Here is a 19101-nt window from a genome sequence, read left to right as displayed (position 1 = left end):
ATTGGCAATGGTCTGCACTATTTCCATGCCATCCAATATGCAACATGTAGCATCAATGTTGTCAGGTGGCTGATTCTGAGCCATGTCTTGCTCCAGTATCTTGTTCATATATGCCTTGTTTGTCAGGTATCTCAATTTGTGGTCAAGAGAGTCCAGAGACAAACGTACAGGAGGCCGCTCGTGCTCCAGCAACGCATGAACATCGCATCTTGCTTCAAGAGCAACAATCATTCGATGGAAGAGATCATGATCTGCTTTGATGGAAGTTTTTATTTTATTATTATTATTATTATTTTGGTCCACAATAACGGGCACTGAGTACATCATATCGAATGTCTTCACTTTCTGCATTTTAAACTTTCATGGAATTTGGCTTTCTTGGTGATCAACCTACTATCCACAAGCTTGTGAAGCCCAGATGAGGAGAGGTAATCCCCAAGAGCCACACCCCAAAGAGAGGCTGAACATCCCATTTTGGGTGTTTTATTGCCTCCCCCTTCTCCTCCATTTCTACGCCCCATGCCTCTGTACATCCTTTGCTCAGGCCTCAGTACTGACCAGTGAGGGGGTGTGGCAGCACCTGACACCACGTTTTCTCACCAGCCACCACCAGTATGAATCATGCGATGCCACCACTGGGTTCCTTGTAGTGCTGGCACCGCATTGGATGCCTATAACCAAGAGCTCGGTCATGAGAGAGGGCTTGCAAAGCCCAGATACAACAACAACAACAACAGGCATTTTAAAAGGCCATTTTCCCTGCCAGAGCGGGGGTTAGCCTTGCGGTCCCCATGACGATGTTCTCCATTTTGCCTTATTTTCTGCATCTCCCCTTGTTAACCCCCTGGCCCGCATTTCTTCTTCGACCATCTTTAGCCAAGTCTTTCTAGGTCTTCCCCGTCCTCTACTTCCGTCCACATTCATATCCATCACTCTTCTCAACCAGTCACTTTCATCCTTCCTCAACACATGACCAAACCATCTCAAACTGTTTCTCTTCACAGCATCCATCACAGGCTCTATTCCCATCATCTTTCGCAATTCATCATTTGTCTTCCTCTCTCTCAACGATACTCCGCACATCCACCGAACCATTCGCATTTCCACCCTTTCCAGCCTTCGTTGCTGCTCTACATTCATGACCCATGTCTCGCTCCCATAAATCATAACACTTCTCACACATGCAGCATACACCTTTCCCTTCAGCTTCAATGACACTCCCCTCCTCGTCAGCACGCCACTCAGTTCCCGAAACTTCTTCCAGGCACATCTTACTCTAGCAACCGTTGCCGAGTCTGATCCACCTTCTCCATTCAGCATGTCTCCTAGGTAACAAAATGTTTCCACACCTTCCAGCTTCACGCCGTCTCCAACATATAACTCAACATTTCCTCCATCTGCAGCTCCCTCTGTGCACACCTTACACTTGAATGTAGCTGCCACACTGGTTAATGACCCTCTCAAACCACTACATTTTTGATGAACCCACTCAGCGCACATTGTACATTGAATTGAGTTCACTCCGACACCCTTCCTGCACATAGCACATGGCCACTTCCCAGTTCTTTCCACCTCACCACATGCTTTACCACTTGCCATCACCTTTGTTTTTCCGATATTCACCTTCAGAACTTTCGTCTCTACATTCCTTCCACTTGTTCATCTTCTCCTTCAGTCCATCCATACTTTCTGCAATCAACACCAGATCATCTGCATACAACAACTCCCACGGTAAACCCTCCTTTACGTTCCGAGCCAGCACCTCCATCACAGCTACAAATAGTAGTGGACTGAGGACCGACCCCTGATGCACTCCCACCTTCACTGCAAAACCCAGATGAGGAGAGATAATTTGCGAGCATTTCCTGGTGGACATTAGAAAACCCCATTTTGTCTTTTTCTCGAGTAGGCCATTATGTTCTGCTAACCTGGTTAAATTCTAATTTCCTGCCTTCACCTCTCCTCGGCGACTTTGTTAAGATTACAGTAATCGTATGCAGGCGTTACGACTCAGACCAACATTACCAACATTACCAAGACAGCACGACAAGGAGATCAGAGTGATTAAAATACCAAACAAAATATCAAACACTGGAAATGCATTCTCTCCTGACATGAACCGGGCCAATTTTAAATTTCGAGTTATCCCAAGGGGGACAGGGTAACTTGTGACCATTATGTGATGCAACGAGGACTCTGTGCTGGTTGAAATGTGCGTTGCACGATTTTTGTATTCTATTTTGTTTCTCTATGAAAAGGAAATATCTGAATTTGGGCCAAGGTGCACCATTCGTCCTGTCCCCACATGTTATGGGCACATAAGGTAACATTTGCGCTCCTTTATGGATCATGTGACCTCATTGTTTGTTCTAGTCACACCACTACTGGTACTGATGAACACTTCACCAGTATAATCCTCGCCTGGACGCGAACTCGAGCGAGATGCTACCCCTGAAGCCGAAGCTCATGGTTACATTTGCCAATATTTTGTGAATATTTTATTTATTTATTTTTATTTTGGCACCAATTGTGATACCACTCTGGATTAACCAATTAAATCACTCTCAGGGTAAAGTGTTCAGGTCAGTGTTATAAATATCGGCTAAATATGTACTTTCGGTTGTTTCATCAAGTGAACTTCGTAAGATGCCATCACTCAATCCTCATTGCTGCCGCGTGCAGACTCGGGGCGATTTTGGAGCTCATCCAAGCGAGGTGTTACTGCATTGGCGCTGGCTTGTCTGTGAGAGGCTCGGCCTCCCTGTGAGTGAGGAACCTGCTACAGACAAAGCGTCTCGGGTGGCGCAGGCTTATCGACAGCTGTTGTTGCGGGGGAATTTGATCGACCTCCTTGATGTCTTCATGAATGAACCTGAACCTGAAGCGGCACGGCCAAATGCACAAACCCTGTGCTCTGTAAGTAATGTAGTTGGGTATTTTTTGTGAATTGTTTGTCAGTGTGTTTGAAGTTTCATCATACGGAGTACTTTGAGGCTTTCTTCCATCGAGAATTTTGGCACGTTCATGAAAGAGTTTTTGGATTGCACAAAAAAGGGGATTTTTTTTTTTTTTTTTTTTAATACAACAGACTATCCTATACAACAGTAAACTTTAGCCATGAAGCTGGGGCTCCATTCCCAACCTGACTCTTAATTGCTGGACTGGTGCTTCTTGGCCCAGAGCATTACATCAATGAATGTACCATCCCTCAGAGGGATGTTAAGTGTGACATCCTGACTGCAAGCAACTCCCTGCCTGGGAATCACCAAGAGGAGTACACCTGGATACAGTTTCCAGACTAGATTGCTCAAAGGTAAGCACACTATTTCTGTGCTATCCTTTCGAGTTTTAATTTGAGTCTTGCGTGCATGACTCTTCGTGATCACCTCGTTCTTTATCGGAGGGTTTATGGGACGCCACTACCATAACGTATACATGCATGTGTAAGACTGGGAGGGGGAATGGAAGTTTGGGGGATGCTGGATGGTGGATTGTAGCACGTTGACGTGCCCAACTTCAAAGCATTTAAAACTTGGATTTGATCAACAAAGAGTTCGTAAGAATGTGCTTACTACCATGGGAAACAAGATGTGGCTTATATTTTAAACCCCAGTTCTTCGCATTTTATTTTGTTGTTGTAGCGACATGGAGAAATATTCAAAAAGTAAACCGCACCTCATTTCCCATGTCAGTAAACATACTCTGATCAACCTTTAGTTTATAAAATCCATTGTTTATCTTGTTCACTGACATAGGCCTTCACAGAGATGAGTATTCCATTATATGTCCGGTGTACTGAAATGGGTGAGAAAAGTAAACTTGTAACTTGTTCTTCTTCCTTTGCGTTCAACCCTCCCATTTTTCCCTACCAGCTTCCCCCCCGTGACACCCATCCAAGCTTCCCCCATCCCCCCCCCCCCTCCCACTGCCATGCCCTTCCCAGCTCCCCCTGCCTCACCCTGACCCAGCTTCTCTCTTATCCCACTTTTTACCAGATCCTTCCCCCCCCCCCCCCACCCCCAATCCGACTCCACTCCTTCTAGCCCTCCTCCCCAACATCACCTTTCCTCAGCTTCCTCCGATTCCTGCACTCTGCCTGCAGTACCTCCTCCACAGTCCATAACTGTGCGCACCTCCACCATTTGAGGCTCCCTCTCCAACCTGACAGATCTCTCAATCCAGGCCTCTGGTGATAAACCCGGTATCATCTATTTAACAGAGGTCCTTCCTCCCACAGAATGTCCTCATTCCCTCATGTTTCTCCCTGGTTATGGTCTCCTCCAGTTTGACAGACCTGAACTCCATCCTAGTGGTGGAATCAAGAACCCCATTTTTCATTGTGGGTGTACTGCTGTTATCCTTGCAACTCCTGGAGTACCTTTGGTTGTTCCTTTCCCTCTGGTCCCACCCCTTATTTGGCTGCGTGCTGTACCATCCTCCTTATAGTGATGACTTCATATGCACCTCTCTCAGCTGTCACGGACCAACATTGAACCATCCATCCCAGCTCTGTCTCTCTTCATCATATGTGGTGATTTCAACTGTCAACTGTCAAATGTCATCAGGCAATTTGGTGGGATGTTTATACCTCTCTCACCTGACACAGCACTGCAGAAAAGGACTTCTGTGACTCCATGAGACTGAATCAGTCTGAACGTTCTGACACAAATTTCTGCCAATGCAAAATCATCCATTCTGAACTTCATAATCACCAACCTTACTACTAATTTCTCCTGTTCTTCCTTTGCTTCAATTGCTTTGTCTGATCATGTGCCTCTGAGAGACAATCAACATCTCTCTGGATATTTTCAGAGAGCTGTCTCGGTTTCAGAGAGCTGTCTCAACAATTATTGATGTTGCTGGCAGAGACTGAAAGCTGCAATCCGCACCTCATTTCTGGTCTCCTACATCCACTGCCACTGATTTTAATGCTGCCCCAGAATTATTCCACAGAGAGATGCTCTCTTTTAGGCACAGATTAAACCCATCTCGTCTTCAGTTATCACACCCATCCTACCGTCAATGGTAAATTAATTATGTAGTATCCACTCTCAGGTGAGCCAAAAAGACACTTGACCAACCTCAAGAATGAACTTTTAAACTTGCCTCCCTCCTCCAAAACCTGCTAACACCTTTGTAAGTCTGTCTCTCGAGTATGCTCTCTTTCCATCCCTTCCCTCACTTCAAATGGCATCACAGCCGACTCTGCTTGTGAGAAGGCCGAGTGCCTCAATTTTATGTTGACTTCCAAGTCTTGCGTCCCCAACCCCGCACTCTCGATTCCCATCCTTCCCAACTTTTATCTACCGACACGTCCTTCATCTGCAGCTTGATGGAGTACAGCTCTCCCTTCTGGGCTGGCACCCCTGCCTCACACCTCTCTCAGCCTTAGGCCATGGAAACCCAAGCCTTCATAATCATTAGAATCTCATTCGATGAAGTTGAGTCTCTGGGCCTATCACTTTCACATCGCAGATGGGCCCGTGTGGTCTCTGTCTTCTACCGCTTCCTTTCTGGTCTTGCACTCTTTACTGTTCCATGCTTTGTCATCTATGGGGAAGTCAGTCCTTGCCCCCAGGTTTCTGGAGGGCAAACGGTCTGCCAGTATTTTGTTTCTCGAGTTTGTTTCTCCACCTGCTGTTATTGTAGCATTGTGTTCTTCATGCACGTGCTTCTTCATTTCTTTGTTGTGAATGCGTAATATACACGTCGTCCATAAAGTCCTTGTGCAGTTTTGAACTTTTGTAACTTTTGATGTACACAAGATAGAAATAAACTATAGATGGCATATGAAAGCATAATTCATCAAGTTTTGGTATTGCTAACATTTTTACTCAACTCGTGATGTTGTTTGTTACTGCTGTGTTAAATCCACAATTCCCCTGTGTTTCTTAAGGAGTTGACATTTTCTGATGAGGCAACTTTTACATTAGTGGTAAAGTCAACCACCACAATTAATCCACTTGGTTCCTGAACCATGGCTTTCACATATCACCTTTCTTTTTTACATATCACCTTTCTTTTTCACATATCGCCTTGTTTATAAATCTTTCACATATCATCTTGTGCTCACAAGACTAAGCTCCTTGCCATTATGCTTCGAATGTACGGAGGTTCTTGAATGATGTCTTCCCATCCTGGTGGATCAGTAGACGTGGGCCAATTGCTTGGCTATCTCAAGCCGTTCGCCTGACTTGTCCATATTGGACTACGTTTTATGGGGATATGTAAAACTGTGGTTTAACCTTACTCATCAAAAACCGTATTCTTTGGATGAACTTATGGCTATGATCACAAATGCAATTAATGAAAATACTCAGCATATACTGCAGAATGATTGCAACAAGTTGGAAAATCGGATTGCATGATTTATTACTAAAGATGGTGGTTATGTTGAAGCCTAAACATTTGAACTGCATTTAGTAAAAACTTGATGAACCAGAACGGCACTGGGTAGATCTCATACCTCCGCTAGGCTGAACCGTTTATGTTATGTTTCCCACAGTAATGTTTCCCACAGCTTGAAAGAGTACTGCTCTCCCCGATGGGCTGGTGCTCCTGCCTCACACATAGCTCAGCTTCACGCTGCAGAAACCAAAGCTTTAAGAATCATTGGTATCTCCCGTGATGAAGCCTATTCTGAAAGCGTTTCACTCTTTCACCACAGGCAGGTTGGCGGTGTTTGTCTTCTACAGACTCCTCTCCAGCCTTGCACCCCCCTGCTCTGTCTGTGCTCTGTTCCCCGAATATTCCTGCAGTATGGAAAGATCTGTCAGCAACCCTCTTCTGGTGAAACTGCCAAAGTCAAGACTCTCTGCTCACCTTCACTCTTTCATTCCCCTTTTCTCCCGCCTCTGGAACAAACTCCCTCACTCTCTTCAATCCCACTCCTCCCTCAAGGTCTTTAAAACAGCTGTTCACCACCATCTCTTATCTTCCCCCATCCAAAACCTTGACCTTTTCTACCACTGTTAATCCACCTCAAATCCACCTCCTTCAAATTCCGTCCTTATATTGTCCATCTTGTTTATCCTGTGTACTCCGCCCCAGTCCTCTTTATTCCACAGATCTCATGATGTCCCTGTTCTACTGTTGTTGTGCTTACATCCCTTCCCCCCCCCCCCACCACCCCCCCCTCTCTTGTCTCCCACGCCTGCTCTATGTTCTATGAATCTATGCGATAGCTCTTGCACGAGCCTCGAATTAGTATACCAAAGAAAAAGAAAAAAAATTGTTGTTTACTCATGAAGTCCAAGGAACTAGATAGATCTAGAGCTCCCGAGATAGAATTGTGAGGAGGCACAGATCTGGGGAAGGGTATAAAACAATTTCTAAAGTGTTGAAAGTTCCAAAGAGCACAGTGAGCTCCATCATTAGGAAACGGAAAACATATGGAACTACCCAGACTCTTCCTCGAGCTGGCTGTCCAACCAGACTGAGCAACCAGGCAAGAAGAAACTTGTTGAGGGAGCTGACCAAGAACCCAATGACACTCGAAGAGAACTACAGAGTTACTTGGGTGAGATGGGAGTACCTGTGGAAGAACAACAGTTTCTGCAGTACTTCTCAAACCGAGGCTTTAGAGGACAGTATCCACACAAAAGCTACTCCTGAGAAAATGGCACGTGACGGCACGCCTGCAGTTTGCAAAAAGGCATGCGAAAGACAGAGAGCATGAGGCAAAATATTCTGTTTTCTGATGAGATGAAAATTGAACTCTTTGGCCTGAATGCAAAGCGCTACGTCTGGCGGAGACTGAGCACGGCTCATCACCCATCTAACACCATCCCTACCGTGAAGCATGGTGGTGGCAGCATCATGCTATGGGATGCTTTCCAGCGGCAGGGACTTGGAGACTTGTAAGGATAGAGGGAACAATGAATCGACCCAAATACAGGCAAATCCTTGAGGAGAACCTGCTTCAGAGTGCAAAAGATCTTAGATTGCGGTGAAGATGTATGTTCCAACAGGACAATGACCCGAAAAATAGAGCCAAAGCAACCCTGGAATGGCTTCAGAAAAAGAACATGAAAGTCCTTGAGTGGCCCAGCCAAAGCCCAGACTTTAATCTCATTGAGAATCTGTGGAAAGACTTGAATATTGCTATTCACTGACGCTCCCCATCTAACTTGACAGAGCTTGAGCAAATCTGAAAGGAAGAATGGGAGAACTTCCCCAAATCCAGATGTGCAAAGCTGATACAGACCTACCTCGACTCGAAGCTGTAATCACTGCCAAAGGTGCTTATATGAAGTATTTACTCAGGGGGCTGAATACTTATGCAAGTTAGATATTTCTGTATTTCAATTTCAAATATTTTAGAAAAAAAATCCAAAAAAATAAGAAAATTCCAATTTGACATTATGGTGTATTATGTGTAGATGAGTGACAAAAACACTCAATTCAGTCAATTTTAAATTCAGGCTGTAACATAACATAATAAAATGTGAGAAAAGTCAAGGGGTGTGAATACTTTCTGAAGCCACTGTAGATGGATATCTGAAAAGATCCAGAGATGTTGACTCTCATAAGCACATGCTATGACAAACCAATTGCTGCAGAGGAAGAACTTGAGACATTAGCAGGAAAGTCTCATTACCAAGTCTGGAAGGGAGGATTTACAATTTGCATAAATCTAGGTCAGAATTTCTCACACTGATTCAAGCACATAGTCAAAGAAGTCCTTTTCTGCAAAGTCATGGTCGGTGACAAAGGTACCACCACTCTAATGGGTACTTAGAATTACCCTTCAGAAGTACCCTTTAGAATCACCCTTTAAAACCCTATAGAATTACTCATTAGGATACCCTTAAGAATTACCCATTGAAACCCTTTAGAACTACCCATGAGAACTACCCTTTAGAACGACCCTTTAGAACTACCCCTTAGAACTACCCTTCAGAACTACCCTTCAGAACTACCCTTCAGAACTACCCTTCAGAACTACCCTTCAGAACTACCCTTCAGAACTACCCTTTAGAACTATCCTTTAGAACTACCCTTTAGAACTACCCTTTAGAACTATCCTTTAGAACTATCCTTGAGAACTACCCTTTAGAACTATCCTTTAGAACTATCCTTTAGAACTAGCCTTTAGAACTATCCTTTAGAACTATACTTTAGAACTACCCCTTAGAACTACCCCTTAGAACTACCCCTTAGAACTACCCCTTAGAACTACCCCTTAGAACTACCCTTCAGAACTACCCTTTAGAACTACCCTTTAGAACTATCCTTTAGAACTATCCTTTAGAACTATCCTTTAGAACTACCCTTTAGAACTACCCTTTAGAACTACCCTTTAGAACTACCCTTTAGAACTACCCTTTAGAACTACCCTTTAGAACTATCCTTTAGAACTATCCTTTAGAACTACCCTTTAGAACTACCCTTTAGAACTACCCTTTAGAACTACCCTTTAGAACTACCCTTTAGAACTATCCTTTAGAACTATCCTTTAGAACTATCCTTTAGAACTATCCCTTAGAACTATCCCTTAGAACTATCCTTTAGAACTATCCTTTAGAACTACCCTTTAGAACTATCCTTTAGAACTATCCCTTAGAACTATCCTTTAGAACTATCCTTTAGAACTACCCTTTAGAACTACCCTTTAGAACTATCCTTTAGAACTATCCTTTAGAACTACCCTTTAGAACTAGCCTTTAGAACTATCCTTTAGAACTACCCTTTAGAACTATCCTTTAGAACTATCCTTTAGAACTATCCTTTAGAACTATCCTTTAGAACTATCCCTTAGAACTACCCTTTAGAACTATCCTTTAGAACTATCCTTTAGAACTATCCTTTAGAACTACCCTTTAGAACTAGCCTTTAGAACTATCCTTTAGAACTAGCCTTTAGAACTATCCTTTAGAACTATCCTTTAGAACTATCCTTTAGAACTACCCTTTAGAACTAGCCTTTAGAACTATCCTTTAGAACTACCCTTTAGAACTACCCTTTAGAACTACCCTTTAGAACTATCCTTTAGAACTATCCTTTAGAACTATCCTTTAGAACTATCCTTTAGAACTATCCCTTAGAACTATCCCTTAGAACTATCCTTTAGAACTACCCTTTAGAACTATCCTTTAGAACTATCCCTTAGAACTACCCTTTAGAACTATCCTTTAGAACTATCCTTTAGAACTACCCTTTAGAACTAGCCTTTAGAACTATCCTTTAGAACTATCCTTTAGAACTATCCTTTAGAACTATCTTTAGAACTAGCCTTTAGAACTATCCTTTAGAACTATCCTTTAGAACTATCCTTTAGAACTATCCTTTAGAACTATCCTTTAGAACTATCCTTTAGAACTATCCTTTAGAACTATCTTTAGAACTAGCCTTTAGAACTAGCCTTTAGAATTACCCTTTAGAACTATCCTTTAGAACTATCCTTTAGAACTATCCTTTAGAACTATCCTTTAGAACTATCCTTTAGAACTATCCTTTAGAACTATCCTTTAGAACTATCCTTTAGAACTATCTTTAGAACTAGCCTTTAGAACTAGCCTTTAGAATTACCCTTTAGAATTACCCTTTAGAATCACCCTTGAGAATTACCCTTTAGAATTACACTTTAGAATCACCCTTTAGAATCACCCTTCAGAATTACCCTTCAGAATTACCCTTTAGAATTACACTTTAAAATCACACTTTAAAATCACACTTTAAAATCACACTTTGGAATTACCCTTTGGAATTACACTTTGGAATTACACATTAGATTACTTGTTGGATTACTTGTTGGATTACTTGTTGGATTACTTGTTGGATTACTTGTTGGATTACTTGTTGGATTACTTGTTGGATTACTTGTTGGATTACTTGTTGGATTACTTGTTAGATTACTTGATATATGTGGGAAAATTACATGTCCAGACCAGGAATCGAACCCAGGTCCTCTGGAAAACCATACCAGTGTTCTGCCATCGGAGCTATCTGGGCGACCCTGACCAAGCATGCAATTTTCCCACACATATGATTGCCACTCTCTTTCCATCAATGCTTCCGGGGCACCAACTGCCAACCATAGGAGTACCAACGGCCTGATCACAATGGGGTCTTCCTCCAATGGGGGGACAAATCACCATTGATATTGATACGGTTCACCAATAAACAAAGGCTTTCAGTCATTTTGATGAAGCCTGCTCGACTGATTGGGTGGCTGTTGTACTTTTTGCCTAATTTTATGGCCTGTGTGATGTATGCTGACGTGTGCACGAGCGCATTTTTGCTTTTAAATTGTATTTTCAGGCTTTCACCAGTTCCACACCTTGTGAGCAAGCTGCATTAATCATACCACATGATGGTGGGGAGGGTAGTGCGTGGAACTCACATCGAGCCAGACTCAATTTGAAAAACGTTTTATGCCTTTTTAGAAACTTTCACTCGTGTCATGTACACATGCAGTAGTTTGGAAACTGGAGCAGTTACCACTATGCCCTGCCCTGCCCTTGTGTCGTGAGCAATGTTTGTGTGTCCGTCTGTCGACACCTTTCCACAATGACTGCACTCAACCTCGGCACGAAGGGGTTTAAGTCGTGCTTCGTTTGCCAGGCACAGAAACACTCGGTTTCCTTTGCCGGAGGAGTACGTAGATCTTTCATTTTACCAACTTCAGTAATTCTCACTAAAAAGCGAATTTGTTTGGTTTGTGATCTCACCGAGCCATTGTAATTCTGACCTTTCGTGCAGCCTTTGTTTTCCTCCTTATATATGTTCGATAATGTAAGCCGTTTCTAATGCTCAGCCGAAGTAACAGGCTTCTGTTTGAGTCCGTGGTCCAGTACCAGGTGCCAGTACCTTCATAAGTGGCCACTTTCCTTTGGCCTTGTCATCGACTGTCCAGGACACAAGGGGGAACTTGTGGCCTGTCTGGTGGTCAACAGCACTTGTTTGCTTGTTCCCGTGGCTTTATCGGAGTCGTTCTTTTCTACTGCTCACATCTGCAAGGGTTATTTTTGAAAGTTGCATTTGAACCTCAAATAGTTTCGTCATTTTCAGAAAAATGCTTACGGTGTAAGTAGATACCTCATCTCGTCAAGAAAGTGCAATTCATTAGTGTTGTAATGTTGCTGATTTAGGTCGGGGGTGGATAAAGTGCCCCTACGTTGTCATGCTATAAAGGGGTATGTTGCATGCTGTGGAGAGCGGCCATGGATACCCATCTTGTACATCCTGCAGCCTGGATATCCTACAGCGACCCATCTGAAGATTTACCAAAGAAACCGACAGGCGATTCCTTGAACATTGCATCTTACCTTTTCACCCCCCTTATAGCTTTGATCATGATAATTAGGTGCCTAATGCCATTCTGAGGACGGTGCGGTATGATGCAATATGTCGTGCTAGGCAAGAAATTATTGCAAAACCAACACCGCCCACGATGCTGCCATGCAAATATTGTTGGCAGCTAACCCATACCTGACCCCCATGTTCCCAAAAGACATGAGAGGTTTGGGTGTTGGGCAAAGAGGATAGATCAGGGATAGGGAGTCATAGGCAACATATCGGGGAAAACCCGCTCAAAAATAATTACACAAATATATATTCGAGCCCCGTTACACCACTCCCTACACTTCCTTCCCATGCTATTTTCACCTCCCTGTTTGCTCCCCACAAGTTCTGTGTTTGTAACCCCTACATCTTCAATGCCCCTGCCTCCATTGCCCACCACGTGTTCCCTTTCAAGGCCTGCTCTCCGGCACTTTGACGTGCACATTCCAGCACACTGGTCCACTCTCAGGGCGATGACGGCCTTCCTGTTTCATGTGGCACTCTGATGGGCCTGCTCACCACAGAAGTTTCGAATTAGGCCAGCATCTCTGTGGGCCAGTGGTCACCAGTGTTCGGAAAAGGTCACACTGCCCAGATGGCCCTCAGACGTTGTTTGTTTTTTGGGGGTTTTTTCCCCCATCAAAGTTGTTGTTTTCTTTCCGTTTCCCCTCTTATAACACGACTCGATTGCTGAAGCTATGAGTGACAACTGGACATCCATTCCAAATGAAAGTTTGCGCAATGAATGCCTCAATTTCTGGTTGCACAGTATACGTCAACATGCACCAAAAGTGGGATTTGGTCGGACATTGTGTGAAATTGACCTAAGTTTTACCAGCCAATGTTTGACACTAGCAAGTCCTTCACTTTACGGAAATCGATATAGTTTCCACCACACGTGATCGTAACATGACACCATTAATTCCTTCCTCTCGGCAGCAACTGTGAGCATCGAGGCGCGAAAGGCTTTTGCTGACCTAGGGTGATGTAATAAGTAATTGTGCAATTTTACTCCACGTTTTCTTCAGCTTCACCTCGTCTCTTTTTATAATGGGTTTTTATATTCAGCGTTGAAATATTGGGTCTGCACTGACGTTTAAGCGTTTGTTCTGCTTCCTCTCTGTGCGATTAAAACCTCTTGGAAATCATCTAACGATCCCAAGCTAATGGTAAAATGGCCTGCGGAATACAATTATGACATTATCGACTTGAATGAACGTGAGTGAAAATGAAACTTTAATTTTCCTTCCACCAAGGAGTTGTTGTTGGCTCACCTGGAGCGAACTTCAGGGGAGCTTATGCGATGGCGCGTCAGTCCGTCCGTTCGTAAACTCTTGAAACCTATTCTCTGAAACCGCTGATGAAATTGCGACCAAATTTGGTATAAATTATATTTGTTGTTTTGTGACTAAAGTTTGTTCATGGCATTAAAAAAAGTCGGGTTTTAAGAGGGTTTACCAGGGGTCAAAGTGGCTCCAGCTTTGACTCCTAAAATAGGAATTTGCTTTTTCATCTGAAACTACACAAACTATTTCGATGAAACTTTCCCGCAACCTTCATCACCCGTGATGTACCGAAGTTTGTTCAACGCATTAAAAAAAAAACTGCCCCTTTTGGGTGTTTACGGGGAGTCAAAGTGGGTCCAGGTTTGACCCCCCCAAAATAGGTATTTGCTTTCTTCTCTGAAACTACACACACAATTTTGATGAAACTTGACCACAACCTTCACCACATGTGATGTTCCAGAGTTTATTCACGGCATTAAAAAAATCTGTTCCTTTGGGGATTTACAGGGGGTGGGGGGGGGGGTGGGTGGGGAGTTGCCTCCCAAAATAGGTATTTGCTTTCTACTCAGAAACTACACTATGCATTTCTGATTAAACTTCACCACAACCTTAATCACCCATGTTATACCAAAGTTTGTTCCTGGCATTTAAAAAATCGTGGTCTAAGGTGGTCCATGGGGTGTGGATGGGGCTTGCCCAACAAAATATATATTTGCTTTTTTTCTCAAAACCTACACACACAATTTTGATGAAACTTCACCACAACCTTCATCATCCATGATGTACCAATGTTTGTTCAAGGCATTGAAAAAATTGGTGTCTGAGGAGGTACCCGTGGTGGGGGGGGGGGGGGCGGAGGGTGAAGGGGGGTTGCCCCCCAAAATAGGTATTTTTGTTTGTTTGTTTGTTTAAAGTCATGGTTATGTTGGTATGATTCCACATGCTGCCCTGTCTTCTTGCAATCATTGAAATTGGTTTAAAATACCTTTAGTCAGTGCAGTGTACTGTTTATTCTACCAGGTGAGCACCAGGGGTATTGCCACTGTTTTTTGTGGATACAAAGTCGAGGCTCATGGAAGAGCTAAAACATTGAGCGGATCAGGATGTAACAGACAAAAACAGGACGCAAAACACTCATGCATAGAGTGGACAAATGGATGCAGGAGGAAACTCCAAGGAGGAACTCCAACGTATTCTTCGATCACATGAGCTGCGTGCTCTCCTTCTGTGTGATTGTGAGACCATAACAATCAATTTGAAATGGAGTTCTATTTTCCGGTGTATGAGCCAATCTTTTGGTCGTGGTGCTGTTCAAGCAAGATCTTGTGATTAAATAATCATTCCTGAACGAATGAGAAAGGCTTAATGAAACATTTTGGTATCCCAATTAAACTTGTTTGTTATTATTGAAGATAGGACACTTGGTTTGTTCATGTATCACAAAAGAAAGAACCTCCGGTATGCAAAATTTGAATAATTCCCTACTCGACCGAATGCAACCTCCCACCCACAGCCTTCCATATGTCTTTATCTCCATCATTTACTGCTGGACTCCAAATCTTGCATTACATGATGCCTGGACCATAAAGTACATGTTTTTGTCATTGGGGGGGGGGGGGGGGATATGTGGGGCGAGAGGTCAGGTAAAGGAGATTTGGCAAGATAAACAACCTTTTGGTCAAAGTGCTCACATGAAGGACTTTCGACCACATCGTTTTCTGCACTGCAGAGTTCAGCAAACTAAGCATAAGCGATTTTTTAACAGTCATATTATTGCCATGATGAATATGTAAAAAATGTGGTTTTGGGATAACGAGATGGAAGCCAGAAGGTTTGAAAAGGATCCGATTGCCTTGAAATGGTTAAAGGGGGCATTAGAATTGTGTCAAAGGTCAAGTCGTTCTATAAGGATTAAAAGTCGGGGTGGTTGAGGGTGAATTGATGTAGAAAATTCTTTGGTCGTTCACCCTTTAACCTCGACTGAATATCCACCAGTGAATTGAAGAACATGGTGGGCAGGAGAGACAGACGCATCACAATGTGATTGTGAGTGTAATTGTTCAATTGCCGCTCTGTTGTTTTTGTTTGCCGCATTTGTAAAGGTCTTTGGCAGAGAGGGGCATTCATTTATAGATTTTCGGAACGGGGGTGAAAGGGCTACGCCCAGGATTCCCAGAAAACTCGCATTATCTCGGCCTGTTGTCTTCGTCTTCAAAGGTCGCTTTCCCACTGGCTTGGCAGTGTGCGCAAAGTGGGTGGCTGTGGGGCACAGCTGGACCACATCTCAAATCTCTCGGAAGGTCACGGCGATTGGCACGGCCTGTTTCGGCACGGGTGGCACTGAAAATGAAAAGTTTCCTTTACCATGAAATTTCCAAGCTCTCAAGTCAGTATGGCTGAAAGCCATCCGATCTTTGTTGCTGGTGTTATTATTATTAGGCTTACAAAACAGTGTTTCTTGAAGCCCATTTTTTTCTGATATTGTTATTATTATTTTTGTTATTATTTTTGTTATTATTATTAATAACTATTATGATTTCTATTATTTGACTTGTAAGCCAGCAATGCTTTAAGACTATTTTTGTTTTTGGCTGATATTGTTATTACCCTCGCCAGAGGAGAGGGTATTGCATTTGAGTCCGTTTGTCTGTCTGGCTGTCTCTTTGTATGTTTGTTTGTCTGTCTGTCTGTATGTCTGTCTGTTTGTCTGCACAGAATATATATGATATTCTCTGCAACTGCTGGTCTGATTAACAGGAAATTTTCACCATATGTGCACCTTCTCCTGTATAATTTTTTATGATGATTATGACGTCGTTGGTCATATGGTACGAACTCCATCTTTGGAAAAACCGAAAAGCTTTGCACCTCTATATCTCCGAAAGCGCTGCATAGAAAAAAATGGACATGGCTCAGAACTCTCCATGGGGAATAAAATATGTTAATGATGTCATAGGTGCCTCCATTATGACGTCATAATTCGAAAATTACAAAACTTCATCCGATCAAGATGAAATTTCTTGAGCATCATCTCGGGATAAATTGGCGGAGAAAAAAATAATGACGTCATCGGTCACGTAGTGTGGCCGCCATAATTTCCTTTAACACAAAAGCCTGAAAATACTAAAACACATCCTGACGAGGGTCTGCAATCTCTGATCTTGGCTTTAAAAAATCTTCTTCTTGTTATTATTATTATTTGGCTTCAATAAACCAGTATGGATGGAATTAAATTGTTATTGTTGATGGTATTGTTATTAGGCTTACAAGCCTGTTGCTTGAGGCACATTGTTTTTGCTGATAGTATTATTATTATTATTATTATTATGATTATTATTATTATCTGTTATGATAAACGTATTTGGTTTATAAGCCGGTCATGTGTTAAGGTTATTTTTTGCCATTATTATTACTAGGGCATTGCCCGTACTATATCTATATCTAAAATTATATCCCCCCCCTCTATTTACATGAAATGGTTTGGTCCAAAGCGAACGGCTTCCGGAGTTTGGTAAAGAAATCGCCATCGCGTGCACAAACGCGCAGGAAAGCGAATGAATCGCAAATTCGTTTTTATTAGTTTTAAAACATAGTTTAACGCCAACATAGCGCCAACATAGTTTGCAAACGTGAAATAAATGAATACGCTCTCAAATGTGCCATCCGAGGCAGAGTGTGTCCGCCACGTTCGGCACACGCGATAGTTCGCTGCTCTCTGATTGGTTGAATCGTTTTTTGGACATAGCTCGGTAAGTAATTGTCCGATTAATATGAAACCTTGAAAAGGCACATCCTCGGGTCCCCAGCAATATACCTGGCAAGTTAAAAGTATATCGGACCCGTGGTTGTCGAGAAACAGCGGTCACAGACAAACGTACAAACAGAGATTACTGGAATTATAGATAGATTATTATTATTTATTATTATTATTATTCATCATATAAGCCAGTATGACTGGAATCCAATTGTTATTGCTTGTTTTATTGCTAATATTGGGTTTAGAAGCTTGCATTGCTTCAAGACTATTATTCTTACTTATATTGATTATTATTAATCAGTCAGTATTGTTTGAATTCCATTGGTTTGTGGTGTTATTAGTATTTTTAGCCCGTCCGATAACTGTTTTACCATTTGAGCTATTGTCATCAAATTTTCAACAAAGCCTTATGAGAATATGGTGAAGGGAAATTAATAATTTTGTCAAAGCTCAATCGTCAATTTTCATCTGATTGGCCTGAAATATTAAGAATTTGCAAATTGGAACACTGAATTTTTTCACCTATCAAAAGCTAGAAGCCGATTTTTCTGGAAAAAAAATAATGCCCACGAGAACTTTCATCACAAAGCGAGAGGGGGCGGCATTAGGTTTTAGGACTGAAAAGGACCGGGTATCTCTTCTCTGTGCCAATACTATAGGGAACTGCATGATCAAACCGATGTTGTACCATTCCCTAGACCCACGTGGCCTCAAGGGCAAAAATAAGAATACTCTGCCCATATTTTGGAGGGCAATCGGAGAGGCATGGGTAACAGCTGCCATATTCATGGATTGGTTTCACAATTTTTTTAGGTAGTAGGTTGTAGACAGCAAGCACCCAGGGTAGTGCTACCGTTCTGACTTAGGAGTGTTAAAGTGGTGCCCGGAACAATCTTACACTCTCCGTGTCAGGATTGCTGGTCTTACTTTCTGTCTCTCTCAAACTATAGCTAGCTTTAAACTCTTTCTTGTAAACAAACATCATACACTTTTCTTCTCTTTTATTTAAGGCCTGGCCTTGAGGAGGACTATACAGTCCGTGACTGGAGCCTTCAACGTAAATAAAATGTTTCGTCCCTCCAGTGGAGAGGTACCTGGCAGTAAAAAAAAAAAACCTGTCCTTAAAGGTTATCCTGTTGGTGGACAACACTCCTAGCCACCCTGGAGGTGCTGAAGGTGGCCCATCCCAATGTTGAGGTAGTCTTCCTGCCACCCAACACCACCTCCCTGATCCATCCACTCGACCAAGGGGTAATTTCGCCGTTTAAAACGTATTACACCCACTGCACTTTCCGTCACATCTTGGATGTTATGGAGTCCGACCCCACACTTACCATTGGGAAATGGTGGAAGGACTTGATTAGTGCACTGCATCAGCACCATCAAAGACTCGCTGGATGAAGTGAAAGCCTCCACCATCAACACTTGCTGGCAAAACCTATGGCCACAGGCAGTCAACAACTTCAGCGGTTTTTCTGACATAACGGAAGAGAGGTGGGAAATTACTGGGTTGGCACGGGAGATAGGAGGTGAAGGCTGTGCTGATATGGAGCCTGAGGATTTGGACAAGCTCATCGCCTCGTCAAGGTTTCCAAGGAGCAGGATGCCGACGAAGAGGCGGCGAGGCTCAACCTGACCATCAAGTTCCTGGCTGAGGTGCTGCAGGATAGGAGGGCAGTTGCTGACAGGTTTTAAGATGCTGACCCAGTGATGGAGTGGTACCTCTGGTTGAAGGCGGGAGGGAGGGCTGGATGATGGTTTGCTCCTGTACAC

At 42.9% G+C, this 19101-nt stretch overlaps 1 protein-coding gene across 1 annotated transcript in view; it reads left to right on the top strand.

The window, feature by feature from the left end:
- The window catches only part of LOC137420133 (uncharacterized), an 89158-nt gene that overhangs the window by 3838 nt on the left and 66219 nt on the right, over nucleotides 1-19101 (top strand). The window contains exon 2 of the mRNA XM_078769957.1: nucleotides 2683-2916. Coding sequence (XP_078626083.1) covers nucleotides 2683-2916 — 234 coding nt within the window. The remainder of the gene's footprint in view (nucleotides 1-2682; nucleotides 2917-19101) is intronic.

This window comes from Myxine glutinosa, chromosome 1, assembly GCF_964187855.1.
Source record: "Myxine glutinosa chromosome 1, kmMyxGlut1.1, whole genome shotgun sequence".
In the NCBI taxonomy this organism is placed as follows: Eukaryota; Metazoa; Chordata; class Myxini; order Myxiniformes; family Myxinidae; genus Myxine; species Myxine glutinosa.
This window is presented reverse-complemented; position numbering and strand designations above follow the sequence as displayed.